The 20,842-nt window shown below is 43.8% G+C and overlaps 1 protein-coding gene across 10 annotated transcripts in view; it reads right to left on the bottom strand.

Moving 5' to 3' along the window:
• The window catches only part of LOC307036399 (uncharacterized protein), a 192,632-nt gene that overhangs the window by 148,823 nt on the left and 22,967 nt on the right, over window positions 1-20,842 (bottom strand). For all 10 annotated transcript variants that reach the window (XM_079676669.1, XM_079676671.1, XM_079676667.1 and 7 more), the window contains exons 3-4: window positions 5,929-6,087; window positions 5,216-5,267 (exon numbers count right to left, since the gene is read on the bottom strand). In XM_079676669.1, the coding sequence (XP_079532795.1) occupies window positions 5,216-5,267; window positions 5,929-6,087 (211 nt within the window). The remainder of the gene's footprint in view (window positions 1-5,215; window positions 5,268-5,928; window positions 6,088-20,842) is intronic.

The raw sequence follows: 20,842 nt of genomic DNA on the forward strand, positions 1-20,842 counted from the left end.
CACTTTTTGTTTTGTTTACACTCCCTGCCCTTTTTTAAATGCACAGATTTCATATCGGAGTTCTAGTGAGTACATTGCGTGTATGTGTTTGCTGGCATGCATGTGTCATGTTTAAGCGTGTGTGCATGTGCAAATCGATATGAGGCGTCATCACGGGTTCTCTCCTCGTCTGAGAAAATCACACCTCGTGCTCGCTTCCAACCCCCTGCCAGGGACAAGACCCGCTGACAGCCCCGCATTGTTATTTCTTCATGTTTGTCAAATGTGGTGTCTCGATGCATATGCACACATACTGACACTCACACACACACATACACAGATGTTGTCAGCAGTTCCCATCTTCTCAGACACCTCTCACTCCCAAGTGAGACAGAGTTTGTCAACTCGTTGCAGACGACCCGTCTGGAATCCACACACTGCGTTTCACAGACTCATTTCCAAAGCCATCGACTTTCTTATTAATTTGTTCAAATGACTCCTCACTCTCCGAAACTTTTATAGTGTGAGAGACGATATGCAACCATCAATGGCAAAATCTCAACAACCTTAAAACGAGGAGTGCTTTATATCTCCACAGGAGCGTTATTAGCACAAAAGCTTGGGAGGTGCACACATACACACACTCAGAAGGTGGAGGAGCACCGTCAGTCCACCTGCGTTCAGACAGGCTGCCTCCTGTTCCTCTGCCTGCAGCAGGCTGGCCCACCGCTTGTGTCTCCGTCTGCAAGCAGCCGCCTTTTCCAGCTCAGCAGCTGAGAAAGTGCCAATCCCACAGTTTAAAGGCCCCACTGGCCCTGCCAGCATGATAGATAGTTTAGAAATGAGGACGCGTGTTTAAAAAAGAAGAGAGGAGAGGAGAGGGGGAAGAGAGGGAGGGAGAGAGAAAAAAGGCACGCAGCAGCAGCTGTCAGACAACAGAGACCAGGCTTCCATGACCAGGCTCTTAACAGAGACCGAAACCAGAGAAAATATAAAAGAGAGGGACTTCTGTCCGGGACGGAGAGGAGATCACTTAAATGGATGGGAAGATAAAGACATGCAAATACACACTTCTAGACGGATAAAGAGATTAGATCACAGGAGTACATGACAGAGACAGTGCTCTGCAACCGATACGTTTACATACACACAGCCGCTTCACGATTTTAAAATACAGTAAGATGCCTGACATATTTTATTTTGAGGTTACAACGCAGGTGATCTTACTTCAAATGCTAGATATGAAGTATCAGTGACCCAGCTTTTTCTCCTAACAACATTAGACTTTGCTACAGTAATTTCTGAGGTGCAGAAGTCAAAGGCAGCAGTTCAATTGAACACAGTCTCATAACAGGGTAATTATGCTTGCTCCACTTTTCATAGAAATTTGTGAAAGATAAAGATGTTCACATCGTGTGACATCTGTAATAATCAGAGCACTTGTTAATCAAGCTAGAATGATGTGTGCATGTATTACACTGATTGACATGAATGTGTTAACGCCATATGTACAATGGTTATTAGCAGGTTGTTTGAAATGTCACGCACGTCTAATCCTGACAGCCTGTCAGGTTGATTCTAAATGTGCACACTTCTCACACCTTCAACCTCTCCCAGCTCCAGCAGTCACACACGCACACACACTTTCAACAGGTGGGGCCACTCTAGAACCTGCTACAGTCATGCATTTTAGTTGATAGATACGCTGTTGAAATTAAAAAAGGGTGTTTGCAAATAACTTAAAAATGCACAACCTTTCTTACCCTCCTTCCCATCCCAACATTTAATTCCAGCCTTTACTTATTTCTGCGATCTTCTCCTGGTGAGGAGTGTGAAGTCAAATGGACAGTAATTCCGGCCCCAGTGAGTCGGGCTCCATTTGCAGATATGAATATGCCTTCTTCTTCTTCTTCCCACTGCTCTCACAGAGGCCCTGCCTAACACTTATTAAACAGATCTTAAGAACATCTCCATTCATCATTGCCACCTCGCTCATGCATCACTGCTTGTGTGCGGGACCGTGTGTGTGTGTGTGTGTGTGTGTGTGTGTGTGTGTGTGTGTGTGTGTGTGTGTGTGTGTGTGTGTGTGTGTGTGTGTGTGTGTGTGTGTGTGGCCCCAAGAGGCCTACTGTCGGCTCGGAGAGAAAGTGTGATGTAGGAAGATTAATACTGGTGTGACAACAGAACCATGCCAGGGAGGAAGGGTCACTCATTACCCATCTGACCAGCCATCTCCAACCCAAACACATAGAAGAGAAAACACACACACAAACACGTGCACACACACACACACACACACACACACACACAGATGGCAGCTGAAATAATAAGCTTCTGTAAACCTTTTCTCCATCTGACTTCTATTGTACTACATTTGACAACTTGGTCCACACTCTCTTTTTCCAGTTTGTCTTTCGTCTGCCTCTCAGATTTGTATCAGGAGTGATGAAATATATCACTATAGTCTTGTTAAGTTTGAGGGAAAATGCCCGGTGTATAAAATGAATTGACTGTCTCCGGGCTCATCTTTATGGTCACAGTGCGGAGGATGTGTAGACAAAGGGGAGATGGAATGTGCTGGAGACAGGAGAGGGGTCAAATACTGCAATTACCACCCAATTGATTTCCATTGGTGTGACGGAGAAAATAAGTGTTACTCCGTCAATGTTCACTCAACCTGGCAGGGAATCCTCCTCTGAGGATGAGGAACAGAGGAGAGAGAGAAAGAGTGAATTGCTCTGCCAGTCCATTCATTCAGTCATTAATTAGGATGTTCCTTTCATACGATTAGGCTGTTTGGATGTTATTGTATTCAGTTAGATCTCTCACTGCACAAAGTGCAACCTCAGATCTCTTCTTTAACAGTCAGATGTACTTTTAACTTCAGCTGGACATTTTCTCCACTGAGCACAATAAGCCTCAAGCCACAGCTGAAAAAATCCATGTCCTAACGTCTCATTTAGGAAATCTTCTCAAATTGGTTAATGGGTTGCAATGATGACACGGTTCAGAGTGTTTTATTTATACATTTGTCCAAATATCCTGAATCCAAACAAACAAAACTGATTGCACAGTCAAGAAAATTATATTTGATTCCAGAAAAGTGGACTGGGGAAATTATCTCACACCATTGGCACTGGAAACATTGGATTTCAGGGCTTTAAAAAATGGCTTAGGAAGGAGGGGTTTTTTTCCTGGAGTGAAAAGAAAATTGGGAATACTCGGAAAAATGGAGGAGAGGAATGGCCCTATGCATTTTGAATGTTTTACAGAAGGTACGAGGACAGTGTATTGTAGAGTAAGTGTGTGTGAGCAGGTCCTACCTACCAAAGCTCCAATAAGAAAAAAAGAATACCCACACACACACCCTGCTACTCTTCTCCTCTCCTCTCTTCATTCATATCCTGTGATTCTCTCCTCTCTGTTGTCCAAGTTTCTCCCTGAGTTTCCCCCTCACCCCCTGCCTGCCCCCCCCCTGTCTCCTTTCTGAAAGAGCCAGACTGTGGTCTGTCGATAGAATCAGTGGAAAACTGTTTGGAAACCCAAACCTCAGTTAAATTATTTGATTACAACCTCCCATTACTTGCTGGTTTGGAAGCATTAGAAGCTTGCTGAGAAGTAATGATTTCCATTTTTTATTTGAGTTGTAATACAATATTTGCTGTGGTTTCTTTCCAAGGACAGCGTGTAATAGTTGCTTGATTATTCAGTTGTTTGGACATTTCTAAATTGACATTGTCTACATGGAAATGAAGATAGATTTGAATGGGGGAAACACAATGGAAAATGTGTGTAATTATTTACCAAACTGGCTAAATTCTTCCGCTCACCAAACCACGCGTAATTCTGATCCTATAGGGAAAGTATGAGTTAGTCAGCAGTTGACTAATTAGCTAAAAGTCACATAATTATGACCCTGCAGAACAACAGGAGAGAGACGAGGACTAATTAAGGCTACCTTGTCTGTCACCAGCAATTAAAAAAAACAAAAGCTCTGCACATTTTCACCCCAAATCTCTCCGTCTCTTTGTCTTTTCAAACCATCTCGACCCAGTTTATCCTTCTCATTCATCTTTGGAAAAATGTGCTCCATCATTTTTATGTCATTAAAGGTTATGAAAATCACAGTGCCATGGCAGAGGAGTCTGTGATGAGAGAGTCTCGTATAAAAGGACTTGAGGAGATGAGGAAGGGAGGTTAAAGGAGGGGAGGATGAGGAGAGTTTGATGACGTAGTTCAGGAATTTTACAGGAGGTTGTGTTTGTACATACAGTAGCATTGGTGCGTGCATATAAACACGCTTGTTCGTGTGCCTATGCATGCGCGTGTGTGTGTGTGTATGAGTGTGTGTGATTGGGCTGTTTGGCAGGTAGAAGGCTGTGAGTGCAGCCTGTCACAGCCCAGCCCTGATTACTCGGCACCATTCATCAAAGTGTCACCTCCCTGACAGCCGCTAATAAATATACTGCCACAGACCCCCACTCACACCTGGCAGCGCACCACATTCACACACACACCATACCCCCCCGCACCCCCAAACACACACTCATACTGCAACCCCCAGCACCCCGATGCAGCACCAAACACAGCTCCAACAGCAACACATCCTAGAGCTCATTTGCTAATTGCTGCAATTCCCATCAATTCTGTTTCTGTCTTGTTCAATGTCAACAGGAGCGAGAGGATTTAAATACATTCATGAATTATATAAATAACCAATGGGGGAACATGTTACGCTACTTCCGTCCATGTCTCTTTGCCCCGGACTTTTTGAATGCTTTGAGATGTGAGCACAGGCATTAATGGAATAAAAATAAAACAAGAAAAGAAACAAACAGACAAAAGCCTATTATCTCGAGCAAGACTTAATGGACTGTTGTATAATGCACGGTGCCGGCAGATGTTCCTCTTTCTGCTTTACAACTTCTCTGCAACAATCCACACTTAATAGCTACATCTTTGTTCTTATGGTTCTGTATCAATACGTCTCAGTCACAGCCACCAAAGTTTTCGGAGTGCAAACTTCTGAAAGAGTATTGTATTGCAATGTTTCAACAGGCCGCAAAAAAAGCAGATTGTTTCCTCAAAAATGTGCATTTGCATGTAATTGCTAGTTTGCTTTCCCTTTTTCTACTTCATTTGTAGTCAATGTGGAACACAAACCCATGCGGTGATATTTCCTCTGTTTGTCTATGATTATGCAGTATGTGAGTGCTGTAATGTTTCCTTCTCTTACTGTAAGGCTGCCTCTCCTCTCTGACTCTTCGGCAGATGCTCCCCGGCTCCCCCTGTTGGGAGACAGATGAAGCGTGTGACTCAACAGGGCTGTGTGTGTGTGTGTGTGTGTGTGTGTGTGTGTGTGTGTGTGTGTGTGTGTGTGTGTGTGTGTGTGTGTGTGTGTGTGTGTGTGTGTGTGTGTGTGTGTGTGTGTGTGTGTGTGTGTGTGTGTGTGTGTCACAATGCGTGGGACTATGGTGATCTGGTGGCGGAAGCGTGGATATCGGTATATCCTGCGCTGGAAGGTGTCCTTGCCAAGCTGTGCGTGTGTTTGTGTGTGTCTGTGGGTGAGTGTGTGTGGACGCGAGGCTGTGGCCATGCTGCGCTGGCAGATGGCATTACTGCATCGCCGGGCCACCCTGGCTAACAGGGGGAGGACAGGGAAAAGGTGGGAAAGAAGGGGGAGATGGGATGCGAGTCAAAGAGAGGATGGTCGAGGAAATACAAACTGGAAAGGGGAAATAAACAGCAAACAGTTGAACACACGAGTTATTAAAAAAGAAGAAATAAATGATGATGCTGTGAATGAATGCTTGAGGAGGATGAGAAGAGTGAAGCAACACCAACTCTTCACTTTATTGCCCAGTTCATCCTCCCACATACTTTAACACAATGTTACAAACTTTGAAATACTACACTACTTGTATTAGTCCATTCTTATATTCTGCTCACCCAGGCGTGATTCTGAGCTGGTCAGTGTTGCCAGCTGGGCCCCAGTTTGTGTTCTGTGCATGAAGGGGTGTGTGTGTTGGCGTGCGCTGCAGGCCTGCTGGGCAGCAGGGCTGGGCCAGGTGTGGAGTGGGAGCAGTGGGAAGATTGGGAACAGTGGGCCTGTTAATTAGAGAGAGGTGATTAATGGGACAGCAGAGAAGGAGCACCGAGTTAGGGAGGAGAGATGAAGGGAGGTGGGGGGGTTGAGGGGAAGAGGCAGGTGGGGGGGGGTAAACTGTTTGGGAAAGGGGGCAATATGTGATCAACTAAAAACTACAAACAAATTAAGAACAGTCAAAAAAGTGCACGCTTTAAATCCTGCTTCATCAGCCTGATCTCCTATCTGCTCGATTTAGCATGTCCTAAGATAGAGTTTTTATCAATCCTTGAACACGTGTGTTTTTCTGCGTCTTCGGTGACGTCTGCCTTTGGATCTGGCGTGTAATTGAGATGTAAGAAGTGGCGTTGTGACAAACTCTCCTCGGGGGATGTGGCGTGTAAACACCAATCATTTGGCAGATGCGCTGTGAGCAAATTGGCAGTGTATTCCCCATGGCCAAGCCACACACCATTATCAGGATTGAGACTAATCGTGTGCCGTCTCCCATATGAGGAGCAATTAATTCACACCGAATCAAACTGCAAGAGAACAGAGTGAGGAGTGGAACAGTAGAGGAGATTGAGCGATGGGGAAGAAAAGAGAGGTGGTTTGTGAAGTGAATGAGAGAGGAGAAGTGTTGGGCAGTTTGATACATTCTCACTGGGATCGAAACACACTGGAAAAGAAATGCTGCTCTTCGTTTTGCTTTCACAGTTATTCTCAGAACTCTATTTGGTTTTGAACTGGGATAAACTTTCAACAAAAGCTCACAGTGAGGCGAATAAATGACGAATGAGGGAGGCAGGACGAGGAACCGGAGCGCAAAAGCAAGAGAAAATTGACTCGAGAGGGCGTCCTGTGAACATTTATAAATGTATTCTCACAAAGATTTGACACCCTGATAGTTTTACACTATCTGTATTTCTAGAAAAGTGACACTTACGAGGAATCATTAATGGGAGGCTTCCCTGTCCTCACCTCAATCCGGTCTCCAGGCATTGTAGTGGAGAGCCTGCACAGCCAGACGCAGAGCCATTATTTCCAGTCTGATTGCTCTAGCGGCCAGTGCGATTAAGGAAGAAGACTAAAAGGTAATTCTTCACTATGATGGACAGTAGGAGAGAGGAGAGAAGAGCTGGTCTCAGTTTAATCTCCTGCAGATGGAGGGAGTGAGGGAGGGAAGCCATCGTTTCCAAGGATACAGTTCCTAAATTAATCGTCTGGCTTGATGGCCTTTTAGATAAGATAAGTAGCATTATAATAAGGAAGGCCATATAAAAGAACAGCGCTGACAAGCCTAGGGAGACTATTCAAAGTGTTCTCTCTATCCACACACACACACACAGGAAATACTGCTCGTTTAACCTTCTTTATTATTCCAGGGAAATAACTGTACCCCATCAGTTTGTGAATGTGAAAAGACAGAAGGTAAAGAGAGACAGACACACAGTGAAAGAATTATAGCAGACTTTTTGGAGCCAGAGAGACAGGAAAGAGTCGGAGCAGAAGAGATGTTTTTGAAAGCTCTTGCAATTCATCACCTTGTCACAGGAAAGCCAGGTTGTGTACGTAATTCTAAGTGGTGATCACACCTCCACGGAGGAGGTGCAGAGGGAGATAAAGTAACACTTCACATTGCTCAATAACAGTATGTTTGTCAACTTTGTGGAAGATTTATGTCATATACCATAAACTGCCAGAGACGATCCGCCCGGATGAAAAGAAAGACGACGGGCAGCTCGAGTCGTAAAGCGAGCGTTCAGGAGAATCAAAGAGCTGCTGGTGTGTGAGATGCTATTTACACTATTTAAGGTGTTCATAGAAAACATACACAAGTGTGAACAATCATGTTGACACATACATAATACATACACTTACTGTACAGTGCATAATGGACTACGATTGTTGTTTTGATTTACAAAGACTTTGTTGATTTAACATAAACACTGCGCTATATAATATGTATCCAGGCAACATGTTTCATATATTTCCACTTATTACGAGTGTTTTTTATTGCTTTACGATTAAATCCTATATCCCAGTTGAGTCAGTTGACTTTCAGATAGATTTATGATTGATTACAAGCCTCAACATCAGTGTGTGCTCTGCCCAGCATCATCATTACTAAATATGCTCGAAATCAACTCTGTTTTGTTAAAACATTAATATCTTTCATCTCCAACGGATACCAACACCTTTCCTCTCAGTGCTTTCCTGGCAACTTAACCGCAGAAAGAGGTTCATCAGCTCGTTACGTCAATCTCTGCTCCCCCCTGCTTTGAAGTTCCTACCGTGGGTCTGTGTATTGGTGTGTGTGTCTGTGTGTTTGTTTGAGCACTTGCGCGTATCAGCATACTCTTGAACAGAGTCTGTCGGCTCTCTTGCAGTCCTAGCTTTGCTCCCGTTGAGTGATTGTGTGTGTGCGTTTCCCGCAGAGCAAACATGTTAGTTCGTCTGTCCTCACAGTGGGCAAACAGCGAAGGGGGCTCATGAGTGGTGTTAATGGGGAGAAGTAGGAGCGAGGTAAAGGGTAGATTGGGGGGAGGCAGCGCAGGAGGTGAGAGAAGGGGGAGAGGACTTTACATCAGTACTTAAAGCAGGTGTTTCAGGCTGTTTATGTGTGGCATGTTCAAGCAAAGGTGGGTATACGTCTATGTGTGTGTGTAAGGGCCACAGGGCAACCTCAGAGAAAATCCACTAATTGCGACCCCTGGGTTTTACAAGAGGGTCTTCTCTGGCTAATATCATTAGCTAATCTGCTGTGTGTTGTCCCCCTTGCCCTCTCCTTTAGAGCGCCCCCCTCTTGTAGCACAACCAGCGGCATCCACCACCCCCCCCCCCCCCCCCCCCCCCCAAAAAGGCCCCTCTTACCCCCCATGCCTCCTTCCCAGAGCCCAGCGCAGACTGCTGAGTCCGGGCTTGTGCTGCTGGAAGGGCCCTGCATCTGTGCTCCACTGACAAAGAAGATTAATACCTCAGCCACACACACACACAAACAAACAAACACACACACACACACACACGCAAACTCAAGCATGGGCATACTCGCACACAGTCGTGCCCACGCAGCAATGCACCCTCATGGATCCTCGTCCAATGCATGCAAACACACGCACATTCCAACCTCATTCAAAACCAAAAACAGAGGGCACACCCCCCTCTCCCACCACCCTCCTTCATCCTGCCTCCGTCTCTCCAGGCTGTGGACCACTCCAAGTCTGCTCCCCCATTTCCCCCCCATCCCAGCCCACTTTAAATAGAATCTCCAGGCCACAGAAAAACAACTTTCTGCTGATGTGAATACTCCTTCATCCTTCCCCTCTTACTCCCACTCCCATCACACACCTTTGGTTATGGGGAGCACGGCTGAATATCAGCCCTGAGCTCAGAGGCAGACATTATATCTAAAAGGGCTGTGTGGCGTGCTCCTTGTGCCCCCTGTGGTGAACAAGTCCAAAAGGCAAGCATGCCCTCACAAGTCTGTTTCATTTAAAAACAACTGCATTCAAAAGTGAACTCAAGCTGATGTAAAAAATAAAATGACAATTGAACAAATTGTTGTTAAGTTCCCAAGACCTCCTGACAATGATGTCCAGTCTTGGAAATGTTTTCAGCTTTTAAAGACTTTAAATCCGGAGCTGCTCACACGATAGAAGCGCCTAAAATATCTTCAAGAAAGCCGAAAAGTCAAAGAGGAACAATGAAGAACTGTTGAAGAAAAGGAGGAGAGAGTTAGCTCCAGATGTGAATTATTTCTATTTCGCACCTCTGTGTGTTCATACTGGAAACTCCCGGGAACTCCCCTGAGGGATGTGTGGTTTGGCCCTTGGGGGAGAGGTGAGAGAAGCACAACCTCATTCACCTTTGATAGCCGGCATGACTCAAACCACACCTGTCACTGGAGGCCAGGGGCAGGGGTAGGTGTGTGGATGCATGAATTTGAGGTAAACAGAGATTGTGCAACAGCGTCAAAAGCAGGAGGAGAAAATAGAGTGAAAGGGAAAGAGAGAGGCGAAAGAATGGAAAAAAATGTTGTCTGTAGCACTAGAGAAAAAAAAAGGATCAGATAAAAGAATGATCACTTAGGCAGGGATACTCTGGCACATCTCCGCACGCCTAAACGCTTCCTCGTGTCAGCACATTGGCTGCTTGTCAAAGAGCAGAAAGAGAGAACGACTGAGAATGAAAGACCAACCAGTAAGAAGGAATTTACAACTACCCAGATAAACAAAATACATTTTCAAAAACATCCAAAAAAGACGCAAAAGGAGAGGGGGGGGGGGAAAGCTTCAGTGAGGGTGCAACTGCTCATCCGCACGCTGCCTCTCCAACAGAAGACGGGGATGGAGGTGAGTGGCACTTTACTAAATAAGCAGAAACATCCAGCAGACAGAAAATGCAAGATTAAGAGGGGAAAACTAAAAAAAATAGACTTTTACATCAATAAAAAATTTGAGGAAACTGTAAAATATTTTAAAGAAAGAGAGGAAGACGAGCGATTTGAAGGACGAGTGTGTGAACGTAAAGATACACACGGAAAGACTGACGAGGCACTTCCTGGCCTAGCCATTTGAGAACCCGCTCAGAAAATGCCAGCGCAGTGTTGACACTCAGAGATAATATCGCTCTGAGTGTTTTCCTTTTCTTTTTTTAAATGCTTATCTATTACTATAATGGAAAGCAAAGAGCGATGTTGTCCTCCATTATTATCAGCCTGTAGTAGTCAAGCTCCCTTTCTTCTTATTAAATGTGTCCATCTAATTATTATTATTATACTTTTATGTCCATTAGAAAATTAATGAAATGTATTGTATGAAGTAAAATCGTGAATGAGAAGAAGTGATACTCATTTCCAAATCATAAATCATATGTTAACACATTTATAATAAGGGATTTAAGTGGGATTTTTCTACCCATGCATCATATTTAATCTCCATTTCATGTATTGTATTTGTATTAAAGTGTGCAGCAGGGAGTTTCCACAGAAATAGAGACAAAAGTGGTTTAACTGATTCAATATCCGGCTTTATAACATAGATGAAAATATATCAAACTGTCTTTAGACCGTGTGGTGGGGAGCAGAGAAAACGTAGGTAATATCATTTAAACAAAAATAATAAAACACTTTTACCGTGTAATTTTACCATGAGTCATATTTCAATATCAGAATATAAAGGGGAACATTTGTGAGCATTATAAGAATGAATAACTACAGTGGGGTGTCATGATCAAACTTGTAATGTTGTTTGGGTTTATTGTAGGTGTATTCCTCCACTCTCTCCGCCCTATCGGACCGGCATTCCATGTCCTTATAAATAATTCATTTTTTAATCTGATTTCCCAGAGCGATTCTCAGTGTTTTAGTCACATATTCAATAACCGTGCGCAGTGAATAATCTGGCTGTGTGTTTCCGTGATTCTCCCCCATGTTCTGCGGAGGGGGGGGGGGGGGTGTCTGTCGGAAAGTGACTGTGGAGGAGGATGAAGAGGAGGAGGAGGAGGAGGAGGAGGAGAGTGAGGTGCATCATCACTCAACATCCCTACAGGTTGACAATGAACAGATGCATTTCTATTACACATCCATGTTCAGGATTACTGTGTCTTTCATCTGGAGCGTGAACATGAGCGGCGTCTCTGCAGCCCTCACTGCTGCACTTCAATGATTAAACACTTCCTCAATCGACGCTGAGAAAAAGATCGAAGTCAGAGGGAATTATAGAAACTGTGTATAAATATTTGTAGTATTCGGTATTGTAAGAATTCTAATAAAATCATGTAAAATGTACTGCATGACCATGTTTTCTCTTTTCTCAAATGTTCACTTGTAAAGGATTTATAGAAAAGCTATTTAATAATTGTTGTTACGTGAAATATGTTTATAAGAAATCCTCACAACAAGACTTATTGTCCAAAGTTTAGATTTAAGGTGATTATTTTACATTTTTCCTCAGAGAATTAAAATGAGGAATACAATGTATGTAGGATTTTGTCGTTAATATAAAGGGCAAATATTCCCGGGGAAAAAACAAGCTAAATATTTTTTTATTTTCTCAAAATACCACAAACTTGGGACTGAAACACAATCATTCTGAGTGTTGATGGAGTGGGAATGCCTCACCACGCCATGCCACAGTCTTCTTTCCCCCACAATGCCCTGGGCGCTGCTTCTACCAGTCACACAGTCTGGCCACAAACACACAGACAGACATACAAATGCAATTCACCAAGACCTCACATATCAGCAGACGCCACTCTCAATATGCTGCCACTTTGGAGCTCTTTCTGTGAAAAATATGTGTCCAATTTAATCATCATTCTAGGATATTTTCTCAGCCACAGGAGGTGAACCCCACAACAATAGAGCTGGAGGTCAATGAGAGGGTTTGTGCTGTTTCAATAGAAATGAAAAGGGAAGGAATCAGATCCCGCAAAGATGGAAAATTCCACAACAAGAAGCAGTGTGTGCGGACAACGTGCCAGAACAGGGAAATGTGCATATAAACCTCCACATGAACGCTGTGCGTCTGTGAGGACAGCTAAATCACAGTCCGTTTCTGCTAAAGGCTGCATGATTGAATGACTGTCTGTAACCTAATCTTCTAATGAAACCAACACGGCCGTCACAGAGAGGTAATAGGTCTGAAACCAGGATTTTTTTTTTACACTGAGGAAACTGAGAAGACACATCGAAAACCTCCTGAACTGTGTTGTTCATGTTTGAGTCGCAGAAAGGACAAAAAGTGCATCAATAAAGACAGAATTAGTGCATCTTGCTCATTCTAAAACTGCCTGAGCAAGACTAAACTGATATCTCTCCAACATCCAATTAGTGCGTTCACTTATGTCCACTCAGCATGTTTGTTCATATTCGATGGCATTAAGTAACTAAATATGAAGCAATGGACCCAATTCCTGAAAAACCTTCATCTATTAACTCTATTATAACGGAATACTTTGTAACTAAGATACTTAACCTCTGCCCATTCAGACGCATAACCGGAGACACAGAGTTAATGATAAAGGGGTCTCGTGGCAGGATGCGGTGTGATGGTAACGGGAGAGAAAGGAAGAAAGACTCTTGGCTTCAAATGGGATCGCTCTCTGGACAGCAAGTGCACAACATCTGCATGCACACAAACACACACACCTGGAGCTTTCAGCAGCATTAAGCCTCAACAGTTGTCTGGACAAACCTAGAGCACCCCCTAGTGTTGATTCTCCATAATCCTCACGGCCATCAACGTAATGACACACAGACACTCACAAACCAAAAGACCGCAGATCATACATGAGGAAGGATTTACTCATATAGAAATAAGACTTCAAGAACACAACGTCCTTCATGTGTCTCTATGGACTACTTTCTCAAGAAATATTTTTTGTTCCAACTAAGAAAATTATTACGGTAATATAAACTGCAGAATAAGTTTGTGCTTTGTATGCAACTTCCCCAAAGACCATCACTTAAATTATATATGTTGGTTCAGGGGAGATGTCACCTTTGGATGATTTAATATGCAGTTTAACTTACATTTTGGGCAATAACATTTCAATACATCACAAGGTAACAGCTCCCCAGACGAGGCTGACCTGAGGTTATGCTCTCAGCCGCGGGGCAGAGATCCAGTTTGTTTTTGGAGGGTTGCGTGTGATCCAAAGCCTTGCCCGGTGTCCAAAGCAAACCCTTTGGCTAAAGCCTAATGTGTGTTTCCATTCAGGCTCATGTAAATGTTTGTGATTAAAAAGGGAGATATGAGAGCCGAGGTGTTTCTGCAATCTTGCACATCCTAATTTGGTACTGGGGGAGTTAACACACCTGCCAGCTAACTGCTGACGAGGGTGATTTTTCAACTGTTGTTGTTTGTGCCGTCAGTTTAAGGAGAGGCGAAGACAGTGAGAAAGCGAGAGAAGTCCGGGCTGGGCAACACCGAGCAAACTGACACACACACACACACACACACACACATATATACACGCAAACACACACACACAGTTCTCAGGCTGCTGCCAATAACAGGCCATTGTAACATGTGAAAATGTTGACTGCTTAATGATTGATGGTAGTTATTTGTGGCTTTCCAACCTTCCTCTCTTGCCTCCACTACCCCCCTTTTCCTCTTCTTTTTTCGTCCTTCTCCTCTTCTCCATCTCATCTCTGTGCCGTTGCTCCCCTTCTCCCCCCCTCTCAGACAATGTGAACATGATTAACAATGTGTAATGTTGTGTAAGCGGCCTGCTGTCCATCATTCCTGTAAGCCGGACATTTTTCAAAACCCGAACTCGGAGGACAGAGATATGAAGAATGAATTCAAATGTTTATAGTGTAAAACTCAGGACATAAACCTGGTCTAAATTAAATCAGGATAAAGGTATATCATCATCAATGTAAAATGTCATTATATATTTAATAAACTTCTAAAAACTCCATACTGAATTTCTCTTTTGGGGGTGATCTGCAGTAAAGGGCCGAGGGTCAGGTCCAAACCCGCACCGCTACAGTAAGGACCTATATAAACAATGTTTATACATTAATATCTGTGTATTTTGAGCAGGAAAAGTCCCGCATGCAGTGTTAGTTCAGACAAAAACATTTGGGTTTCACACTTTTTGTAAGAAAAGCTCCTTTACTTCATGAAGTATACCTAAATGTAGATGTTGGTATGTGGACAGACATAAATAAAGATGTGAATACGGAGACAAATGAATAAGTGGCAGTGTAGTTCTGGGTGTCTGCTATTACTGCCACACTGCCAGCTCCCCATCCATCACTCGCTAACACTGTGCGTCTGCGACTGTGTGTGTGTCTGGAGGAGGAAGAGGAGGAGGATAAGGAGAGAGGAAGAAGAGAGGACATCGGAGGCCACAGTGCAAGTTACTCATCCATCATTCTGTAAGACCAAACTTCAGAGGCAGAGGAAAGGCAGAGAGGAGATGTTTTCTCAGAATGTTTCTTTGCTTCCTTTCCCTTTTCCTCAAGTAATCAATGAGGCAAAACGGGGCTGCGTTGTTTCTACAGCACAGCCAGGAATTCCACCGTTTGACTCACCCTCTTCGGCCAACAATCATCCCCTCTTCAGCACGACCCGGGTTACAGACAGAGGGGGGAGGGACGGACACAGGGAGAGGGAGGCAGGGGAGACAAGACAGGACAGGGCCTTTAGTCTAGAGATCATTACCTTTACATTATTAATGTATGGCCAAACCACAAAGGACATTGAGGAAGAAAGTGACTGCTTCTCCTCTATGCAGTGAAACGTATAGGGAAGCTACTTGAATTAACCGATGTGGTGTGCAGCCTCGCTGACCACACAGAACCCACCAAGAGCACAGCGTTCAGTGCTGAATAAATACATTTCATATAGCGCTTTTCCTAGTGCTCAAAGACGCTTCAAATGTGTCCGTAAAAACTATTGTGAACTGAAAGGTGACAATTAATGTTTTTGATTGAATTCAATTCTGAGTCCGGAAGTTTCTTACTTCAATGACAATTTTGCTAAATAAAGACCAAGTTCTTTTTTGATCAAATGTTACTGCATTTTTTATACAAAATGTATCTTTCTAGAAATGTGTGGTCTTGGTCAAAACATATGTCTATATATAGCGAGTATTGTTTTGGTCTCCATTCCGGTATAGCGTATTGGCAGTAGAACAGATTTAATTTAAAATGATAACCCATTATTATAAAAATTGAAAAAAAGTTGTGTTTAATATAGGTATTCAATGCATTTATTAAAAGATAAATATTGGCATTAATTAAAACAAGATAAAAGTGAATACATATCATAACATGTGATAAATATGTATGTATGTATGTATGTATGTATGTATGTATGTATGTATGTATGTATGTGTGTGTGTGTGTGTGGCATACAGCAGGCTTGGCAGACACTTTGCTGAGAGCAGAATTAGGGAGTGTGCTGTGTGTTTCATTAAATGCTCAATATATCTTGTGTTTTCTGGATCATTTAAGCCCCATTACAGAACAGTGGCACTGCTTTAATTTCTAAAGTGCCTTTCAAAAGGCATCACCTCAGGCGCTTATTTCTGCTCCCTCACACACAGACACACACACATGCAAACGCACACATTTGCATGTAGACATCTGTGTGAAGTCGTATACACACACTTGCACGCACACAGATGCATACATTTGTGCTAACATGCAAGAAATGCAGAGGCCCGCACACCTGCATTTAGACTCCCACATACAACAAATAAGGACAAGCACCAAGCCTACACTCTCCTGTTTCCATTACCGCTCTGTAATGTTATATTTAAACACTTGATTTCTCTTGTTCTCTACACCGTGTGCCTCTCAGTGTAACAGATGACAGCAGCCTTGCAGTGGCCGGGCTGCTGTCTTGGCTGCCGGACCCATTTGACTTGCCAGCTTGGCCGAAGGATGAACCCCGGGACTGACTGGAACCAAGGTCAGATTCTCTGTGTGTGTGTGTGTGTGTGTGTGTGTGTGTGTGTGTGTGTGTGTGTGTGTGTGTGTGTGTGTGTGTGTGTGTGTGTGTGTGTGTGTGTGTGTGTGTGTGTGTGTGTGTGTGTGTGTGTGTGTGTGTGTGTGTGTGTGTGTGTGTGTGTGTGCTATTGTCCACGACTACATGCATGGTTACAGTATATTCATTCACGGTATTAAACGTTACAGGAAAAATCCTTTTGCACATTTGCACGTTTGCTTGAGCTCTTGCATGTGCAGGTATGTGAGGAGTATGTGCTGAGCCAGCTGCAGAATGAAGGGGAGTGTTGTTCAGAGCAATTGATACATAGCAAATAGAGTGGGCTTCCTGTCCGGGTTTTGTGGCTAAGGTGCTAAACGCTTCAGAAACCAGATACACTTGCACATCCTCTAAAGAGATAGAGGGACAGGGTGGGAAGGTGGGGGAAACATGAGGGGCGGTAGGAGAAAAAAAAAGTTAAAGATAGGTAGATAAAGAGTCAGACACTGTAAGGGGAAGCCTGCATTTTTCGATTACTCCCTTTAATATGGCATTACTTAAACTGTTGGCATTTGCGCAGCCGAGATGTCGGTTTGAAATCAAAGAAGGGTTCATTTCTCAGAGAATGCGTTTGCCGTTTGTTCTCCTTCGCCTCTCTAATGAGATGGAATGTGGCTAAATTAGCAGCTGAGAGGCAAAGCTTCATTTACAAGACCATCAAATGATCCTTTACAAAACACACTCAATATGCATTAGATGTCGGCTTTGTGAATATAGGATGGCCTCCTTATGCACTCAAATGGGGAGGGGGTGTGTTTGGGTGTTGCGCAGCAGTGAAAAATGCCAAACTGAAATCATCCATCACAATGCAATAAAAAGGCCTGCAGCGCTCTGAGTGGGTGAGACGAGCGAGATGTTTGTATTGGCCCACTGGGTTTCCCTGTGTGTAAATGTTAAAAAAATGTTCTTTTTATTAGACGAATTGCATCATTAAATCACATTATAAAAACAAAAAATGCACCATTAATTTCCTCCCCAAACAGCCGTAAGTACATGTCTCTCTGTCCCTGTGCCCATCTCTGTGCACCCCCATGGGGCGGCAATTCTAAAGCTATTCTATTCCATTATACAGATCAATCAGGATGGGGAGATCTACGAACACACGTTTGGGGCTGGGGGGAAAAAAATGACTTCCTAATTGTCAGTAGGCTTGTTTCTCTGCCTACAAGCCACACAGAGGTCCGAGCAAACAGGTAGTGTCTCCTTTCCATTTTGTTGCCCTTCTTCCTTCATCAGGACAGGAAAGGTAGCATGAATAATAGATGAGGGAGGTGATGAGATCAATCAGAGGCTATCAGTCTGGCAGATAGGAGTGAACAGAGGAGGACGTATATCTGTGCTGGACTAGAACAGCAGACCAGCTGTCAGAGATTGCAGCGAGAGGTGCAGATAAGCATTCTGTGGACCGGGGAAGCAAATATATGTACAAAGAAAAATGAGAAGGACAGGAAACTGCTAGAGGCCCAAAAACACACACACAGAAACATCTCATCATAAACCTGCTTTCACACCCATCCCTGCATGCATTGACCCCCCGCACCTCTGCATCACACGCTCTCACATCTGTGACAATGCCACCGCAGCATGACAAATGCAAACAAAAGGTTCCCCTATTCATCACTGTAGCGAAAAGGGTGGGGCTAATTATACAACTGTGGAAATTATGACTTTCTGTTGTTTTGTTTGTCCTCTAAGAGATTACAATGCAGAGGATGGAGGTTCGGAGGGGGAGAAAATAGCCTCGCAGCTTCTCTGTGAGGGGGCGCGGACGCACACACACACAAAAAACTAACAAACACACACACAAATACAGCTTGCGTCCCTGCCGCCTGTACCTGGTCCCCGCCTGCAGGCATGATTAATCCAGTGCAGAGTGGGAAGATTTTGACCCTAAACAGAAAAGTCTTGTTGAGGCTGCGAGAGGCACTGATTTATTTCGGGACCACTCCGTCCACATTAATTATCCCCGTGCAGGTGCAAGCCCAAATTCCTCTTCCCCCAGCTGTGCCTATGCTGTGCTACACACACACACACACGCACACACACACAAATAAATAAATAAAGCAAACACATGGAGACTGCCCCCTTTGCTTTGCCAGGCTGTAATCATAGTGCATGGGTGGCACAGAGAACAGCGTCACAGCGGTGAAGGATTGTACACCTAGATTTAGCACAGCATACGCAAGTAACAAACCAATAGCAAACACAAATGTTGTACATGCACGCAAATGGAGTTTGTCCTGGAGTGTCCCCTCAGGCAGGAATGGTTTTCCTACTTCCAACTTTTCTCTTTCTCTTCCTCTCAGCCCACAAACAAATCCGCTACTAATAACACACAAAAAAACACTGATACAAATCAAAGTCCTGCATTAAAATATTACCTCAGAGTTCATACATTTTGGACAATAAACCTGCCCATTAGGGGGGGGGGGGGAAGTACCATTCGTAAGCTAAATAATGTTCTACTAAAGACTTAAATAAGTGACTTCGTACACAGTATTTTATTTTTGTGTTTTTTGTTTTTTGTTCTTATCTTATCACATGTTCGGAATGTAAACTCTGAAAAGCCAGTATTATCTAAAGCTGTTGGATAAGTGTTGTTTGGTCAATTATAGTCTTCTCTGAAACCTTGGTAAAATACTTATTTACAAGTTGTGCTCACTTCAACTTCTTCCACAAAAACTTCCCCACTCTCCTCCTCCCCCTGGTTGTTGTTAGCTGTTGTCCCCAGATGACTCGAGGCTTGGAGTTACACCTGTGTTTTCTGTGTGTGTGTTTTCTGTGTGTGTGTGTGTTTTCTGTGTGTGTGTGTGTTTTCTGTGTGTGTGTGTGTTTTCTGTGTGTTTTCTGTGTGTGTGTGTTTTCTGTGTGTTTTCTGTGTGTGTGTGTTTTCTGTGTGTGTGTGTGTTTTCTGTGTGTGTGTGTGTTTTCTGTGTGTTTTCTGTGTGTTTTCTGTGTTTTCTGTGTGTTTTCTGTGTGTGTGTGTTTTCTGTGTGTTTTCTGTGTGCGTGCGTGCGTGCGTGCGTGCGTGCGTGCGTGCGTGCGTGCGTGCGCGTCAAGCTGCAGCTCCACCACTGAGCCTTCCCCTAACGGAGCTGGTGGTTTGCAATGTGTCACTGAGCACTGCACTCATTATGGCCTACATTAGCACCCTACGTCGCCCTGATTAGTCCCCCACTGAGCTCAAATCCACAGTGCAAGTGTGTTTGTGTGTGTGCGAGCCAAGAAGAGAGTCGGAAGGAGTGGAAAAGAAAGAGAGAGAGAGACCTTTTCTCCTCTTTAGGATGAACGCTGTCTCTTCAGCCCAGTGACAGCTTCCTCATTTCTCTAATACAAATGGCTGCCGCTGCTGGTCGGCATGCATCAGGGGCCGGGGAGTGGGCCCCATCACTGCTCCTCTGTCGCTCTCATTTATTACCCAGTTTGTTTGCACTCTTATCCGCGGCCTTGCCCTGCCAGCCCATCCATCAAACGCGCACAGACACACTCGGGCTCACATATACACACACGTATGCCCGCTGACAGTCAGCACCTTGCCTTCCTGGTCATTGAGACGCGTACATACTTACATACTGCTTCACGTTTGCATGAGCCCTCACACACTTATCTCTACGCCCACATATGCTGCCCCCACAGCACACTCACATGTGTAGTTCAAACGGTGAATTCTCCCATGCTTCTTGTTCCCGTCACACCACTCCATCATTGTCAGCCTTTCTTCAGCTCTATTTGTTCCCGTTCTCTCATTTTCATTCTACGGACAACTTCCCCAAATCCCCAAGAGTACAAGTGTGTATAAGAGCGTGGCATTGATCAAATCTTCACTCGTCAATATCAGTCAATACGCATAATCTTATAGATTCATCAATCAATACTTTCACAAATGCCTGGCTATTCCTCAGGGGGTCTGAGAACACACGGACAAAGTGCAGAGGAAAAGAGAACAGTGTGTAAAACAAGCGGATCAAGGAGGAAACACCCCTATTTCAAATATTATGATTAGCCGACCGGTGCTACCTTGTAACACACCACATGCAAACACAGTGACTGTTAGTTAAGCATTATTCTTTAAATATAATGCATTCAAACTAATTGAAGCATTCAAATAATAATCACTTTCGCACCCAAATATGTAAGAAGAGAATATCCAACACGGGTTCTGTATTGTATTTTCAAGCAGCTTTATCAGACAGCCATAGAGTTCAAATAACTTATAGATTGATCTATCAATGGTCAAATCTGTTTTTAATAAACACATTTTTAAGTCATT

Source organism: Notothenia rossii (genome assembly GCF_949606895.1).
Source record: "Notothenia rossii genome assembly, chromosome: 4".
Classification (NCBI taxonomy): Eukaryota; Metazoa; Chordata; class Actinopteri; order Perciformes; family Nototheniidae; genus Notothenia; species Notothenia rossii.